Source organism: Geotrypetes seraphini, chromosome 1, assembly GCF_902459505.1.
Source record: "Geotrypetes seraphini chromosome 1, aGeoSer1.1, whole genome shotgun sequence".
NCBI classification, from domain to species: Eukaryota; Metazoa; Chordata; class Amphibia; order Gymnophiona; family Dermophiidae; genus Geotrypetes; species Geotrypetes seraphini.
The window spans coordinates 39,024,626-39,040,934 of record NC_047084.1 but is presented as its reverse complement, the minus strand read 5'-3'; the positions used below and the strand labels follow the sequence as shown (position 1 = coordinate 39,040,934).

The window sequence follows — 16,309 nt, the reverse complement described above, 5'->3', positions numbered from 1 at the left end:
TGGGGTTCGAAATAAACTTCCCAAAATCTCAACTACGCCCCTCGCAGTCCCTACAGTTCATCGGGGCCACGCTGGACACGGTTCGCCTCCGTTCCTTCCTCCCCCCTCCGCGCCTGGAGGCGTTAGTAAGTCTGAGCCGAAGGATCTCTCGGCTGACCTCAGTATCAGCTCGACAGATGATGACCCTTCTGGGCCACATGGCCTCCACCGTCCATGTCACACCATTGGCCCGCCTCCATCTGAGAATCCCTCAATGGACCCTGGCGTCCCAATGGCGTCAAGACCGGGACCCGATCGACCGCTCCGTGACAGTGACTCCTTCATTGCAACGATCGCTCCGCTGGTGGGCCGACTCTTCAAATCTTTCCAAAGGTTTGCTCTTCCTCACCCCACCCCACAGCAAGGTACTCACCACGGACTCGTCGGAGTACGCTTGGGGAGCCCATCTGGACGGCCTACGCACCCAAGGAATGTGGTCAGCACAAGACCGTCGCTGCCACATCAACGTGCTAGAACTTCGGGCCATCTACCTCGCAGCTGTAGCCTTCCAACATCTACTCCGCGACCGAGTGGTTCTCATCCGAACCGACAACCAAGTAGCGATGTACTACGTAAACAAACAAGGGGGCACAGGGTCTTGGCCCCTTTGTCGGGAAGCCCTACGCCTCTGGAAATGGGCAATCTCCAACAACACCTTCCTTCGGGCGGTGTACATACAAGGAGAACAAAACTGCCTGGCGGACAGACTCAGCCGCCTCCTCCAGCCACACGAGTGGTCACTACACTCTCAGGCCCTACGAGGAGTGTTCGAACGGTGGGGGACGCCTCAAATAGACCTGTTCGCGTCCCCTCACAATCACAAGCTGCCTCTCTTCTGCTCCCGGATATACTCCCCGGACCGACTCGAGGCCGACGCCTTCCTCCTCGACTGGGAGGGAAGGTTCCTGTACGCGTTCCCGCCGTTTCCTCTGATACTGCGGACCCTTGTCCACCTGAAAACAGTACAAGCCACCCTGATCCTGATTGCCCCTCGCTGGCCACGCCAGCCGTGGTTTTCCCTTCTACTTCAACTCAGTGTCAGAGATCCACTGCCTCTGTCTCTGTTTCCCTCTCTACTGTCACAGGGTCAGGGTTCACTGTTACATCCCAATCTTCAATCTCTTCATCTGAATGCTTGGTTTCTCTCCCCCTGACTGCTCTCCCCGTGTCTCAATCAGTCAAGGAGATATTGGAGGCCTCTAGAAAAACCTCGACGAGAACCTGCTACTCCCAAAAGTGGACCAGATTCTCAACCTGGTGCTCCTCCCAAAGCCAGGACCCGGTGTCGGTCCCCGTCCCCCTGGTCCTTGACTATCTACTTCAACTATCTCATTCCGGCCTAAAGACCAACTCCATTCGAGTACACCTCAGTGCGATTGCGGCCTTTCATCAGCCCCTGGAAGGGAAAGCCCTCTCGCTCCATCCCTTAGTCACTCGCTTCATGAAGGGTCTGCTGAACGTCCACCCCCCTCTCAAACCTCCCCCGGTGGTTTGGGACCTTAACGTGGTTCTGGCTCAACTAATGAAACCTCCATTTGAGCCCCTAGACAAATGCCATCCAAAATTCCTCACTTGGAAGGTAATTTTCCTACTCGCGCTCACGTCCGCACGGCGGGTTAGTGAGCTACAAGCTCTGGTAGCGGACCCACCCTTCACGGTATTCCATCACGACAAGGTGGTACTCCGCACCCATCCAAAGTTCCTACCTAAAGTAGTGTCTGATTTCCATCTCAATCAGTCCATTGTCTTACCTGTGTTTTTTCCCAAGCCCCACTCTCACCCCGGAGAAGTGGCGCTCCACACTCTTGACTGCAAAAGAGCGTTGGCCTTTTACCTCCAACGCACTCAGCCACACCGGAAAGTCCCACAACTGTTTTTGTCCTTCGACCCAAACCGGTTAGGTCACCCAGTTTCCAAACGCACCTTGTCCAACTGGTTGGCCGATTGCATCTCCTTTTGCTACGCTCAGACTGGTCTCGCGCTGCATGGTTGAGTAACGGGACACAAAGTCCGAGCGATGGCAGCCTCCGTAGCCTTCCTCAGGTCCACACCTATTGAGGAAATCTGCAAGGCTGCCACGTGGTCTTCGGTTCATACCTTCACCTCCCACTACTGTCTGGACTCCCTGTCCAGAAGCGATGGCCGATTCGGCCAATCGGTGTTGCGAAACCTATTTGCTTAAATTGCCAACTTCCCTCCATCCCTCTTCAGTAAGCTTGGAGGTCACCCACATGTGAGAATATCATGCCTGCTTGTCCTGGGATAAAGCACAGTTACTTACCGTAACAGGTGTTATCCAGGGACAGCAGGCATATATTCTCACAACCCGCCCACCTCCCCGAGGTTGGCTTCTTGGCTAGTTAAGTGAACTGGAGACCACGAGGGGATGCACCCCCTAGTGGAGCAGGAAGGCACGCATGCGTGGAGCAGCAGAGCAAACTTAAATCTTCAATCAAGTTTGCTTGAAAATGCTTCCGCATCGGGGCTCCGTAGATGACGTCACCCACATGTGAGAATATATGCCTGCTGTCCCTGGATAACACCTGTTACGGTAAGTAACTGTGCTTTTTTTTTTTTTTTTTTTTTGCATTTCTAGCTAATTTTTTAAAAAATTTACTGCTGGTTGATTGGCTGCTGCGAGTTCTTGTTAGTCAAGAACTTGCAGCAGCCAATCAGCCAGTGGCCTCGAATGGAACAAGAGGGCAGGAAGATTGCTCCATGCACCACGGACCCGAAAGGTACGTGGGGGAGGTGGGAGAGAGGTGTGGTTGTCAATTTCGGCATGTAACATACATAGTAACATAGTAGATGATGGCAGATAAAGACCCGAATGGTCCATCCAGTCTGCCCAACCTGATTCAATTAAAAAAATTTTTTTTAATATTTTTTTATTTTTTTTCTTCTTAACTATTTCTGGGCAAGAATCCAAAGCTTTACCCTGTACTGTGCTTGGGTTCCAACTGCCGAAATCTCTGTTAAGACTTACTCCAGCCCATCTACACCCTCCCAGCCATTGAAGCCCTCCCCAGCCCATCCTCCACCAAACGGCCATACACAGACAGACCGTGCAATTCTGCCCAGTATTGGCCTAGTTCAATATTTAATATTATTTTCTGATTCTAAATCTTCTGTGTTCATCCCACGCTTCTTTGAACTCAGTCACAGTTTTACTCTCCACCACCTCTCTCGGGAGCGCATTCCAGGCATCCACTACCCTATCCGTAAAGTAGAATTTCCTAATATTGCCCCTGAATCTACCACCCCTCAACCTCAAATTATGTCCTCTGGTTTTACCATTTTCCTTTCTCTGGAAAAGATTTTGTTCTACGTTAATACCCTTACAGGAGACAAAAGGGATTCCTCCTGTCCCACCCATTGCGAGGCCACCAAAGAGTCGGGGAGGTGCGCAGGTTTTTAAAAAATATTTGGCTGAGATGGGAGACGAGGGATCCCTCATACTGGGTTAGACCAATGGTCCATCTAGCCCACTATCTTGCTTCCACAATGGCCAATCCAGGTTACAAATACCTGGCAAAAACCCACATAGTAGCAACATTCCATGCTACTGATACCAGGACAAGAATTGGCTTCCCCCATGTCTGTCTCAATAGCAGACTATGGACTTTTCATCCAGGAACTTGTCCAAACCTTTTTTAAACCCATCTACATTAACCGTTGTTACCACATACTCTGGCACTGAGTTCCAGAGCTTAACTATTCTCTGAGTGAAAAAATATTTCCTCTTATTGGTTTTAAAAGAATTTTCCTGTAAATTTTAGAGTCTTCTAGTCTTTGTAATTTTTGATGGAGTAAAGAATCGATTTGCTTTTCCCGTTCTATACTGAGGATTTTATATACTTCAATCATATATCCCCTCAGCCATCTCTTTCCAAGGTGAAGAACCGTAACCTCTTTAGTCTTTCCTCATACAAGAGAAGTTCCATCCCCTTTAACATGTTGGTCATTCTTTTTTGAACCTTTTCTAATTCTGCTACATCTTTTTTGAGGTACAGCAACCAGAATTGAATGCAATACTCAAGGCGAGGTTGCACCATGGAGTAATACAGAATCATTATAATATACTTATTTACCATACCTTTTCTAATGATTCTTAGCATCTCGTTTGCTTTTTTGGTCATCACCACACTTTGGGCAGAAGGTTTCAATGTATTGTCTACGATGACACCTAGATCTTTTTCTTGAGCACTGGTAACTGATAATAAAACATCTTCTGTTATTTCAGATTCTGCTATTTTAGAAGAATATCAACTTCACTGTCTACCTGTAAATGCTTGGATCTTGTTCAGGTTCTCCTGCACCACCTACCATGCTCTTGACTCCAATTATCTGGAACAAATAATCCACCTGTTCTCTGACTCCTTCACATCACCCTGAAACAGCAACACCCACCAACTGATCTTCCCTTCATCCAGAGCAGGGATGTCAAAATCCCTCCTCGAGGGCCGCAATTCAGTCAGGTTTTCAGGATTTCCCGAATGAATATGCATGAGATCTATGATACAATGAAAACAGTGCATGCGAATAGATCTCATGCATATTCATTGGAGAAATCCTGAAAACCTGACTGAATTGCGGCCCACGAGGAGGGACTTTGACACCCCTGATCCAGAGAAATACAAGCTAATCAGCTTTCAGTTCCTTCATTAAGAATAATCGGCACTAGACGCAAAGATATGTTTTCAGTGGTTGCTCCATCTTTGTGGAACTCCCTACCAAATTTTATTAAAAATGAAAAAGATCTTATTTCTTTTAAAAAATTGTTAAAAACTTACTTATTTCAAGATGCATTTGATTTATGAAATGATCTATTTTATACTCTCAAATGTCTCTAATATCCTTTTCTCTTGCTTCATTCCAATCATACCTATTGTATTATCCACTCTATGTAAATTTTAACAAATAATGCAATTGTAACTTTCCCCTTCCTTCCTACCCAATCATGTTTGTCCACATTGTTTTGTCAATTGTCTAACTTAGTGAAATTATATGTATTACCACAATCTGCTGGTTTTTAAATTGTACATCGCTTAGATATTTTTTATAAGCGATACATCAAATGTAAATAAAACTTGAAACTTGAAACACCCTGTTCACTTATACAGCCACAAGGACCTGGCTATCTATAAGGACAGAGGCAAACTACCTCATCTTTAGGAAAAAAGCTAAATACACACTTCTTTGATAAATTCCTTGCTACTCAGTAACGCTACAGACTTCCAAGCTAAGAATCGTCATCATTCTCCCCAGCTCCATTCTTGCTTAACAGGATATGACAAGACAAGGCCTCATACAGTATGGGGTGGTGATTTTATGAGTTTGGTATCTTTCACACACTTTTTGGTCCTCCATTTCCATCCTCTGTACTTATACCCTTCCTTGCCTCATTTACCTTCCATTGCTTCTCATCCCGCCCTTTTTGCTATTCATCTTTTATCCACCTTCATTCCCTTCTTTTCCCCAAAATTGATGCCTTTACCTACCCCATTTCTACTTTCTTTCACTTCCTTCAAAGATCTGTCCCCTTTCTTTGTGTCTCATTTTCTCTGTAGACACTTATTTTAATTGTTTCTCAACTCCTCCCCAAACTTTGTCCTTCAAACTGTATCTCCTCTTCCTTTTTCTGCATCCAGTTCATACTTCTAATTTAGGGCTAGATTTAAAAAAAAAAAAAAAAGCATAAAAAACCAACAGGCTGTTGTTGCAGGACTTATAGTAGCAATTTTAAAAAGCAAAAGTTGTTCTCCAAAAAACACTCATGCAAATGAGGTTGGCAGAGAGTAGCTCGCTAAATTAGCATGTGCCCATCACTAGTTATAGTGATGGGCACATGTGCAGAATAAACGAAAGAAAACCCAAAACAGCAGGAGAGATGCCCAATGACGTTCGGCACCAATCAACCTCCCCACTCCCCTAGGCGCCGCCAACTGACACCCCCCAACTCCCCCTTGGCAGCAGGAAAGTTTTCCATGCTCTCCCGCCGCCACACTTCCCCCCCCCCCTGGTGCCTCCAACAACCCCTGCCCTACCTTATTTGCAGATGACTGGCCAGAGGGATGCCTACTCTCTCCGGCCAGCAAGCCCGCCTCTTCAAAATGGTGGGTCTTCCCCTCCCTGATTGCATCCCAGGATGCACCGGAAAGGGACTTGAGGCTCTGATTGGACCAGGTTATTTAAGGCCCTTCCAATGGGTGGGGCCATATGCATCTGGTCCAATCAGAGCCCCGGTTTCATCCGGGAGGGGCCTAAGGCTCTTATTGGCGTGGATGCATAAAGCCAATCAGAGCCTCAGGCCCCTCTCCAATGCATCCTAGGATGCACCGGGGAGGAGCAGGTCTGCCATTTTGAAGAGGCAGGCCTGCTGGCCGGAGGGTGCAGGCATCCCTTCGGCCAGCCATCTGAAATTAAGGTAAGGGGGAGAGGGTGGGGGTCATCGGATGCATGGGGGGGGGGTTGTATGGTGGCGGGAGAGCAAGGGCAACTCTTCCACTGCTGAGGGGTGATTGGGGGGTTTTGGTTGGCGGCGGGAGACATTGGGCATCTCTCCCACTGCCTTGGGGGGGGGTGTCAGTTGGGCAGGAGAGACTGGGCATCTCTCCCACTGCCGGTGGTATGTGTCGGTTGTAGGCGGGAGAGCATATGCATCTTCCCCACTACCGAGGGAGGTTGGGGGGGTTGGTTGGTGGTGGGAGACATTTGGCATCTCTTCCACTGCCTGGGGGTTGTTGGTTGGGCGGAAGAGATTGGGCATCTCTCCCACTGCCAATGGTATGTGTCCCCAAGTCTTCAGTCAAAATTCCACCCCTATATTCTGTTCTCCTATCGAATCCTAAAGTTTCTGGTTAAGTCTGAGTCCCTGCTCTCAGTATCCCCATGTTCTCAGTATCTGCCCTCCAACCTCTTTCTTGCCTTTCCTTTTTCCTCTCTACCTGTCTCTCCTTCCCTAGCATCTTTCCTTGCACACATCCTTGCTTGTCCTCACTCACAGTATCTTTCCTCCTCTCATTTTCCCGATGATCAGCTTCCAGCCTCGTTTTCCAATTCACCAGGATCAGCAACAACCTCCATTACCCTCAGCCCCTTTCTTTAATATCTTCCTCCCCACCTCCCAGCATGAATCAGAGTTCTATTCCAATCTACAGTTCCTAGCATCAGCCCAAATCCCTCTTCTATTTGCTGCAGTAGCAACACAGCAACAGAAGCATCTTTCTTCACTCCTGTGGCTATTTTTTTTCTTTACTGCCTTTGCCTCTGACTGAGCAGCAGCAGAACTGAAATGCAAGCTGAAATACTTCCTGGTTCTCAGCATTTCATCTTATGTTCTGCTCTTTATCCTGAGGTAGAGAGATTATAAAATTAAAAAAAAACAACCAGCCACTGGAGCAGAGAAAGATGCTCTTGCTGTGATAAACAGATGACCAGTGAGGAAAGCTTTCAGCTCCCTGAGACAATACCTCACTGGCTTGCCACTTAAACCAGCCCTGGTATGAATAAAAGCTAACAGTATACTCCAACACATAAGGAAAGGCATCACTGGTAGAAAAATGGATGTGATGTTGCCCTATAAATTATCTGGAGAGCTAGTCTAGTTCTGGAAGCCATTCAGCACTGTAAAGCATCCCTTCTCAAACTATATGATTTTATAATGCTGTGTGAAGCCAGAGGTTTCTTCCTCTTTCTCTTAGACTAGCAAACTTGATCATTCATGCTTTTGTGGAGAAATACTTAACTACAGAAGCATTGATGTATTTGAACAGACCAAAGGTCCATCAAGACCATTATTCTCTTTCCAAGAGCGTCCAATCCGTGTCAAAAATACTTTGTAGGATCGCAAAAGCGGATTTATTTCATAGTGCTTATCCCAGGAATAATTGGTAGATTTTTCCCAGCTCCACTTTAACAATGGTTTATGGACTTTTCGTTTAGCATCCCTGCTAGGTTAACAACTTTTACTATGTTCTCTGGCAACAGAATTCAGCGCTTAACTGTGTGTTAAATGAAGAAATATTTTCTCTAATTTGTTTTAAATGTGTTTAATAATTCAATTGCATTCCACTCTTAGGGAAGTCATTCCATCTCCTTGATTACTTTGGTCACCTTTTTTCTCTGTACCTTCTCTATTTCAGCTATATATTTTTTGAGATAAAGTGACCAGAATTATACACAGTATTGAGATGTTAGAGACATTATGATATTCTCTGTTTTTACTTTATTACCATACTTTCCTAATAATTCCTAACATTCTTATTTTTTTTTCTCAGCTGCCATTGCACACTGAGCAGAGGGTTATAGTGTATCATCAATTAGGGCATATAGATCTTTCCAGTGCATTGCTATTTTACTTAAGAGAAAATTACACCCGACTGACATTAACTTATTGTTGGTTTATTTCCAATTTCAGGTACTAATATGCCAGCTACTTTTGGGCATTTGGCAGGCGGGTATGATGGTCAGTATTATGGATACCTATGGAGTGAGGTATTCTCTATGGACATCTTTTATAGCTGCTTTAAAAAAGAAGGGATAATGAATCCAAAGGTATGCTATGTTTTATGCTTCTTCTTTTTTTTCACAAAGGACCTGATTTGTCACAGAATCTGTAGGAAAAATCCTGGATAAATAGGGCACTTTTTATTTTGGGTTTTTTTTAACTTCATAGTAATTTCTTTCACTTTCTCTTTTTTATCTTTTCCCTTCCACTCATCTAATGGAACTATCTTTATGTCTCATTTGTAAGCCCTCTGGGACTGCTTTAGAAAATTAACTCAAAGCTTGAGAACCAGTTTCCCTGCAGCTTCCTCACTGTAACTGCTTTGATCTTTTCATTATCACACAAATTGCTTCATTTCACCTTTCATCATGCACTGTGCATTCTTTTGGTTTGTTTTTTTTTTAAAGAAAATATATGTGGAGCTCATTTTATTTAGATCGGGATCAGAATCGAGATGTGCTCCATTCCAGGGGTAGTTCATAAAAAAAGATTTGCCAACAGAGAGCTTTTTCTAAAATATCTCTGCAGGCATGTACACGTATTTGCTGGAGTGGCCATTTTTCAGTTTAAAAAAAAATGAACAGTAAGAACCTGGCAGGTTCCTTGTGGAGATGTTGACTCTTAAATGTGGAAATGACACCACATTCATATGTAGCTGTCCCATTTTCCAAGTCTACAGCTATAAGTTCCACTAATTATTATTATATTCTTTATATACCATCTTTCTGTGGTACAATCAAAGTAGATTTATATTTTGCATTCAGGTATTTTCTCTATCCATAGGGTAATGAAGAGTTAAGTAACTTGCCCAGGGTCACCAGGAGCTGTAGTGGGAATTGAACCCAGTTCCCAGGTTCTCTGCCCACTGTCCTAACCATTAGGTTACTCCTCCACTCTGATTAAGTAATAAATTTGGTTTCATTTTGGAGGCAGAAATAAACAGTGGAGATTAAGGAGAATGGTTGCTTTTAATCACTTGTGCAGCCCTGGCCACAATTCGCACATTTAAACTTGCACATCTCTGAGTTGGTTTAAAGCTTCACATGAATATTTTCCCTCATACATTTGTATTGCCTTTGTAAAATTTTAGTTCCACCTAAGTCAGCCCAAACCTGGCCTCTCTGAAATCTCTGCATGGTGTAGATCTCCATGTGTTAATTGGCTTTCTGAAATTAACATTTATGTGTGTATATACACATACAAATGCTGCTATTTCCTTGTGGATATGGTTCTAAAATGAAGGCCGTAATAGTTGGTTAGAAACGATATATGTGGAGGACAATTTTAAAACCACTGCTTTTTTATGTGAAAATAGGTGCTTATAGAATTGTGCATCCAATATGAATTTCAAGTTGCATGTCTACAACCTGTTTAGGATTATTTTTCCTGAGCAGAGTCGTTCCCAGGGCTGAGGTTTTGTGGGAGTATGTATTTATGTACATACACTTGAAAATATGTGCATTTGCCCTTAAAATAGCTCAGAAAATGTGTGTATGCCAAAAAGCAGGTGTAAATGTAAGCACCTAAATTCCTAGTGGTAATTTTCAAAATGAAAGTATAAACATACTATTGCTTTGAAAATTCACTAGTGCCCACAAGGGAAAAGTATAGGTGTATTTATGAATCCATGCAGTTATAAAATTACATCTTAGTAGAGAATGAATCTTTAAAATGTAAGTTTTGGGGACTAAGGTCCCTTGTTGCCATTGCATGCAAAAAAAAATTCAGTGGGGGTATCCAGTAGTGCTGTCCGATTCACCAATTCAAATTGATTCACCAGTTCACTTTGGTGAATCGATTTGTTTCCTCCAAAAATTGGATTCACCAATTCAGTGAACAGTCCTCCCCACCCACAGTGAGGTCTGGCATACCTCCAGGGCCTCCTAAAGCAGCAGCAGCAACGGTTGTTCACAGCTAGCAGGATCTTAACAGGCTGCTCGTGGTCTGCCCTGCTAGGGCCTTCCCTCTGCTGCATCATTGATGACATCATTGATGACACAGCAGAGGGAAGCCCTGGTGGGGCAGGCCACGAGCAGCCTGTTAAGATCCTGCATCTGCTAGCCATCTACCACCACTGCTGCTACATTAGGAGACCTGATGGTACGTCAGATCTTTAGGGGGGGAAAAGGCGATCGGGAAGTGCTGCCGCACAAGGGGATAGGAGAGAGGAACAGAAAGCTGCTGCACATGGGGGAAGAGATGAAGAATTGTTGGACTTGGGGTGGAGGAGATGAAGGGAGTGCAACAAAGAGGTAGAAAGGGGTGAGGGGGAAAAATCCTGCATATAAAGGAGGGGAGGGAGACACATGGAGAAGAGAGAGGGAAAAATGTTGGACATAGGGTGGAGGGCAGGCAGAGATGGTGCACAGGGAGAGAGAAAGGACCATTTCACATGATAATGGAAGGGAAGAAAAGAGAGATGCTGCAAGGAGGGAAATAGGTCTGATCCAGAGCACAAGGCAGGGAGAGAGAGAGATGGTAGACAGTGTGAAATAAATATTGGATATGGCAGTGGAAGGAAAGGTACAGAGATGGAAGATGGATTGTGAGCACAGAGAAAGAAGAAAACGTCAAATGGGCAGGAGACCCTGGTGAGCGAGTTAACAGAAGACAAACCAGAGCCCGGGACCAACATGATTTGACTAATAAAATTACCAGACAACAAAAGGTAGACAAAATAATTTTATTTTCTATTTTGTGATTATGGAGGGATATAAATAATTTTAAATAAAATAAAAATGCATATTCATTAGGAATATCTGAAAACTTGACCTGTTTATGGCCCTCAAGGACTGAAGTTTTGCACCTCTGTTCTATGCAGATTCTCTTCTTTATGTTTACACTAATGTTTCTTATCTTTCCCCCAACTCCTAGCACGTTGGGTACTCACATTGATTGTAAGCTCTTTGGGAATTGGACTTACAAAAAATATACCTGAATATGTATCAGTGTAACCCTGATGGGTTAATATTTCTTATATCTATGCACCTGAGGCTCCTGGGGTTTAGGGCCAATCCTAGGGGGCTTTCGGGGTGAGGTTTATGTTATAGGTTTCCTAGGCATGGGGGCCATGCATCCAGTGCTACTGTAGTGGCATTTAATTTTCAAAAGAACATAAGAATTGCTGCTGTTGGGTCAGACCAGTGGTCCAGCAGTCCGCTCACGCAGCGGCCCTTGTTCAAAGCCCAGCGCCCTAACTGAGACTAGCCCTACCTGCATACTTTCTGGTTCAGCAGGAACTTGTCTAACTTTGTCTTGAATCCCTGGAGAGTGTTTTCCCCCACAACAGAGCGTTCCAGTTTTCTACCACTCTCTGAGTGAAGAAGAACTTTCTTACATTCGTACGGAATTTATCCCCTTTCAATTTTAGAGAGTGCCCTCTCGTTCTCCCTGCCTTGGAGGGGGTGAACAACCTGTCCTTATCTACTAAGTCTATTCCCTTCAGTACCTTGAATGTTTCGATCATATCCCCTCTCAATCTCCTCTGTTCGAGGGAGAAAAGGCCCAGTTTCTCTAATCTCTCACTGTACGGCAACTCCTCCAGCCCCTTAACCATCTTAGTTGCACTTCTCTGGACCCTTTCGAGTAGTACCGTGTCCCAGTGGCGTACCTAGGGTATGTGGCACCCGGGGCCCATCATTTTTTGACACCCCCCCCCCCCCCCCTCATGTAAAATTTTTTTTTTTTTTTTTTTTTTGCAATAACCATGAAATGGAATAAATGGTCAGAATAGAAACAGGCAGTGAAAATTTTCTTTTTTTTTTTTTTTTTTTTTTCCAAAGTATTTTTATTGAGAATGGCAAAAGGTCCAGACAAGCAACCATGGTCTGTACAGAAACTTATACATTATCAAAAAGAACACAGAATGAGAGTAACAGCAACAACAAGCATGAACAAGCCTCTCCCAAGAGAAAATTGCCAATGAGAGGCATAGCAATACACAACAAAAGGCCAAAACTTGGGGCAAGCAAACAAATCCCACCCCAGAACCCACAAGAATAATAAGCCGGACTAGACCCTCAGCCATATTTTATAATGAAAAAAACCCCCACAAGCAACAACACCCAGACCGCTCACCAGACACACCAATCCGCACAACAAGCACCCAAGAAACACCCAGCCACCACCCAGACAAAACTACCAGACACACCTACCCCACCAAGCCCAGACCCAACCCCCCCTCCCCAGAGAGTGCAAGCGCAAAGTGGACCGTGAAAAGGGCAGCTGCAGAAGTGGAAAGCCCCAGATAAGTAGGTTAGCTAAAGAAAGCCCACAGATAGAAGAAATCAGGATAACAGAAGTTCCAACAAATGCTCCCACAGAAAATTTTCTTTTATTGAACCTCATTTATGTAACCATTATTCCAAACATAACATAACATAAATTATGTCTGAATTGTCATGACATCAGAAGTACATATGGAGTAGTTGCAGGTGATGCTTGGGACAGTTCTGATTATGTTAGTTTGGTTTTATGTGTTTTTTTAATAGAAGGGTTTTTATTTCTTTTTTTAAGGTTTTGTAGTTTGTGGTCGAGGTCAATAGGTTGTAGAGTTGGGGGTCAAGTGTTGCAGCTCGAATGGCTAGGAGGTTGTCGAACAGTTTTTTTCTTTTGACGTTTTTGGTTGGAGGGTGTGTGAATGGTGCGTGAGTTCTCCTATGTCTGTTTGAAGTGGATTGAATTATTTAGCTGAAGAAATTAGTTACCCCCCCCCCATTCCACACACATTAATTCTCTTCCATTTTTGTTCCCATTATAAAAAAACACTGATAAGTTCCCAGGAAAAAAATACATTAAAATAAGAAGTGAAAACAAAGGCCCCTACAGATGAGAACATAACATAAGAATAGCCTAACTGGGTCACACCAATGGTCCATCATGCCCAGTAGCCCATTCTCATGGTAGCCAATAGTGCTGCCCGATTCAGAGAAAAATATTTCATTCGATCCGATTCACCCTGTTGAATCGATTTTTCGATTAGATTCACTGTTAATGACACCGCTTTTTAAGTTTAAACAAAGTATAACAATAAATTTCACAACAACAATAAATTTCACAAAGTACTTAAAAAAAAAAATCACATTTTTCCATTAAAGCAGTTCTGGAGACATTTGCTTGAACAGTCTTTTTTCCCAGTCCATAAGCAACCAATATGAAAAAGATTTCCTTAATTATCTACTCAAACATTTTTGCTATTTACTTTCATTGTACCTATACTATTATTCAGTAGAAAAAATGGACTTAACTGTGCAGGAAATGAATCTCCTCATACACCCACCATATAGTGCAAAAATGTGCAAAGGTCTGTTTTTTTCTTTCGATCACTACATAGCCTAATGCCACACAAGCAGCGCTGTTACAAACATATTCTGAAGGTCAATGCTAAGGTTGACAAAGTTTCCTTCCTTGGACCAGAAGGAGATACTGACAAACCACTGGAAGAGATTCTAAAACAACTACCCAGAAATAACACCCAAAGACCCACTCAGTGTGTGAACCAGTTGAGTGGAGTGGACTAACTGGGGGTGGAAATGGGCCCAGAGTTTGCTCAGCAGAATTTCCCAGACTACCTCTTCCTCTCAACACACTGACATGCTACCACCACCACCAACACTAGGAACACCTCACCGAGTATGCCAGCAATGCTTATAAACTTTATAAAACACATTATTATATTTTCTTATAAAGCATATATTTTAACTGAACTCAGCCTTGCCATTCACAAAAATAGAAAAGTTCCCATTTCAAGCTGTCTCATGTACACTTTTCAAATCTAACATATTGTAATCACAAAACAGAAAATAAAATTATTTTTTCTACCTTTTGTTCTCTGATCAATATTCAAATCTTGTTGGTCCCAGGCTCTTGTTGTCTTGCTTGCCAGGGTCTCCTTTCTCCGTGCTAACCATCCGTCTGCCATCTCTGTTCTCCCCTTCCGTTTCCCTTCCCTCTCCCGGAGATCTGGCATCTTTCCTTTTTTTTGTCTCCATCCACAGATTCACCTTTTCTCAACTCCCCACCACCCCAGGATCCACCATCTCTCCCTTTCTGTTCCCAACTATCCTCCTATCCAGTATCTCTATCCCCCCTCCACACCATCCCCTGTTTCCAAGTTCTCTCCCTTTCTGTTCCTTCCCTCCCTAAATCCCATTATGCACCATCTCTCTCCCACTCCTCTGTTTTTAGACCCATTATTTCTAACCCCCAAAGTCTGGCATATGCATGTATCTTTGAACCCCCCCTTCCCTCTCTCCCTCTGTGTACTTTTACACCAGGACCCCCCCTCCCCCGAAGGTCTGTCCCCCCTCCGAAGGGCTACACCCCACCCCTGAAGACCTGCACCCCCCGAAGGCCTGTCCCCCCCTTGAAGGCCTGTCCCACCCCCTTGTAGGCCTGTCCCCCCTTTAAGGCCTGCCTGCCTGCCTTTCCCCCCCTTGAAGGCCTGTCTCCCCCTTGAAGGCCTGCACCCCCCTTGAAGGCCTGCACCCCCCCTTGAAGGCCTGCTCCCCCCCTTGAAGGCCTGTCCCCCCCCTTGTAGGCCTGTCCCCCCCCCTTGTAGGCCTGCCCCCCCCCCTTGTAGTCCTGTCCCCCCCTTGAAGGCCTGCCTGCCTTTCCCCCCTTGAAGGCCTGCACCCCCTTGAAGGTCTGCACCCCCCCAAAGGCCTACACCCCCCCCGAAGGTCTGCACCCCCCTGAAGGCCTGCCTGCCCCCCTTGAAGGCCTGCACCCCTTGAATGTCTGCACCCCCCCCCGAAGGCCTGTCCCCCCTTGAAGGCCTGCCTGCCTGCCTGTCACCCCCCTCCCCCTTGAAAGCCTGCTTGCCTGCCCGCCCGCCCCACCCTGAAGGCCTGATGCCCCGACCCACCCCGAAGGACCCGCTCGCCCCCCTGGCCTCCCCGCACCACCTATGAACAGCCGCAGCAGGATCGCGAAGTCAGCGTCGGGTACCAGCCCTAAGGGGGTGTTCCCGGCCTTGCCGTTCAGTCCCCCGCCACCCCCGAAGGACCGCTCGCCCCCCTGGCCTCCCCGCACCACCTATGAACAGAACAGCCGCAGCAGGATTGCGAAGTCAGCGTCAGCGATCCCTGCTGCTTCCTGCGCCACGGTCCCGCCCCTCCTCTGACGTCAGAGGAGGGGCGGGATCGCGTCGTAGGAAGCAGCGCAGGGATGCTGACGCTGACTTCGCGATCCTGCTGCGGCTGTTCATAGGTGGTGCGGGGAGGCCAGGGGGGCGAGCGGTCCTTCGGGGGTGGCGGGGGACTGAACGGCAAGGCCGGGAACACCCCCTTAGGGCTGGTACCCGGGGCGGCCCGCCCCCCCCGCCCCCCCCTAGGTACGCCACTGCCGTGTCCTCCTTCATGTACGGCGACCAGTGCTGGACGCAGTACTCCAGGTGAAGGCTCACCATGGCCCGATACAGCGGCATGATAACCTTCTCTGATCTGTTCATGATCCTCTTCTTTATCATTCCTAGCATTCTGTTCGCCCTTTTTGCCGCTGCTGCACATTGCATGGATGGCTTCATCGACTTGTCGATCATAACTCCCAAGTCTCTTTCCTGGGAGGTCTCTCCAAGAACCGCCCCAGACATCCTGTATTCATGCATGAGATTTTTGTTGCCTACATGCATCACTTTAAACTTATCCACATTGAACCTCATCTGCCATGTTGATGCCCATTACTCAAGCCTGAGGGTGACTATGATACAATGAGGAAAATGGTTTTAAAAAAACAACTAAAAGGATCAGTTGCAAAGGTTAG

The 16,309-nt window shown here is 45.7% G+C and overlaps 1 protein-coding gene across 3 annotated transcripts in view; it reads left to right on the top strand.

Moving 5' to 3' along the window:
- NLN (neurolysin) overlaps positions 1-16,309 on the top strand; it is a 158,465-nt gene that overhangs the window by 132,391 nt on the left and 9,765 nt on the right. For all 3 annotated transcript variants that reach the window (XM_033930104.1, XM_033930086.1, XM_033930096.1), the window contains exon 12: positions 8,459-8,595. In XM_033930104.1, the coding sequence (XP_033785995.1) occupies positions 8,459-8,595 (137 nt within the window). The remainder of the gene's footprint in view (positions 1-8,458; positions 8,596-16,309) is intronic.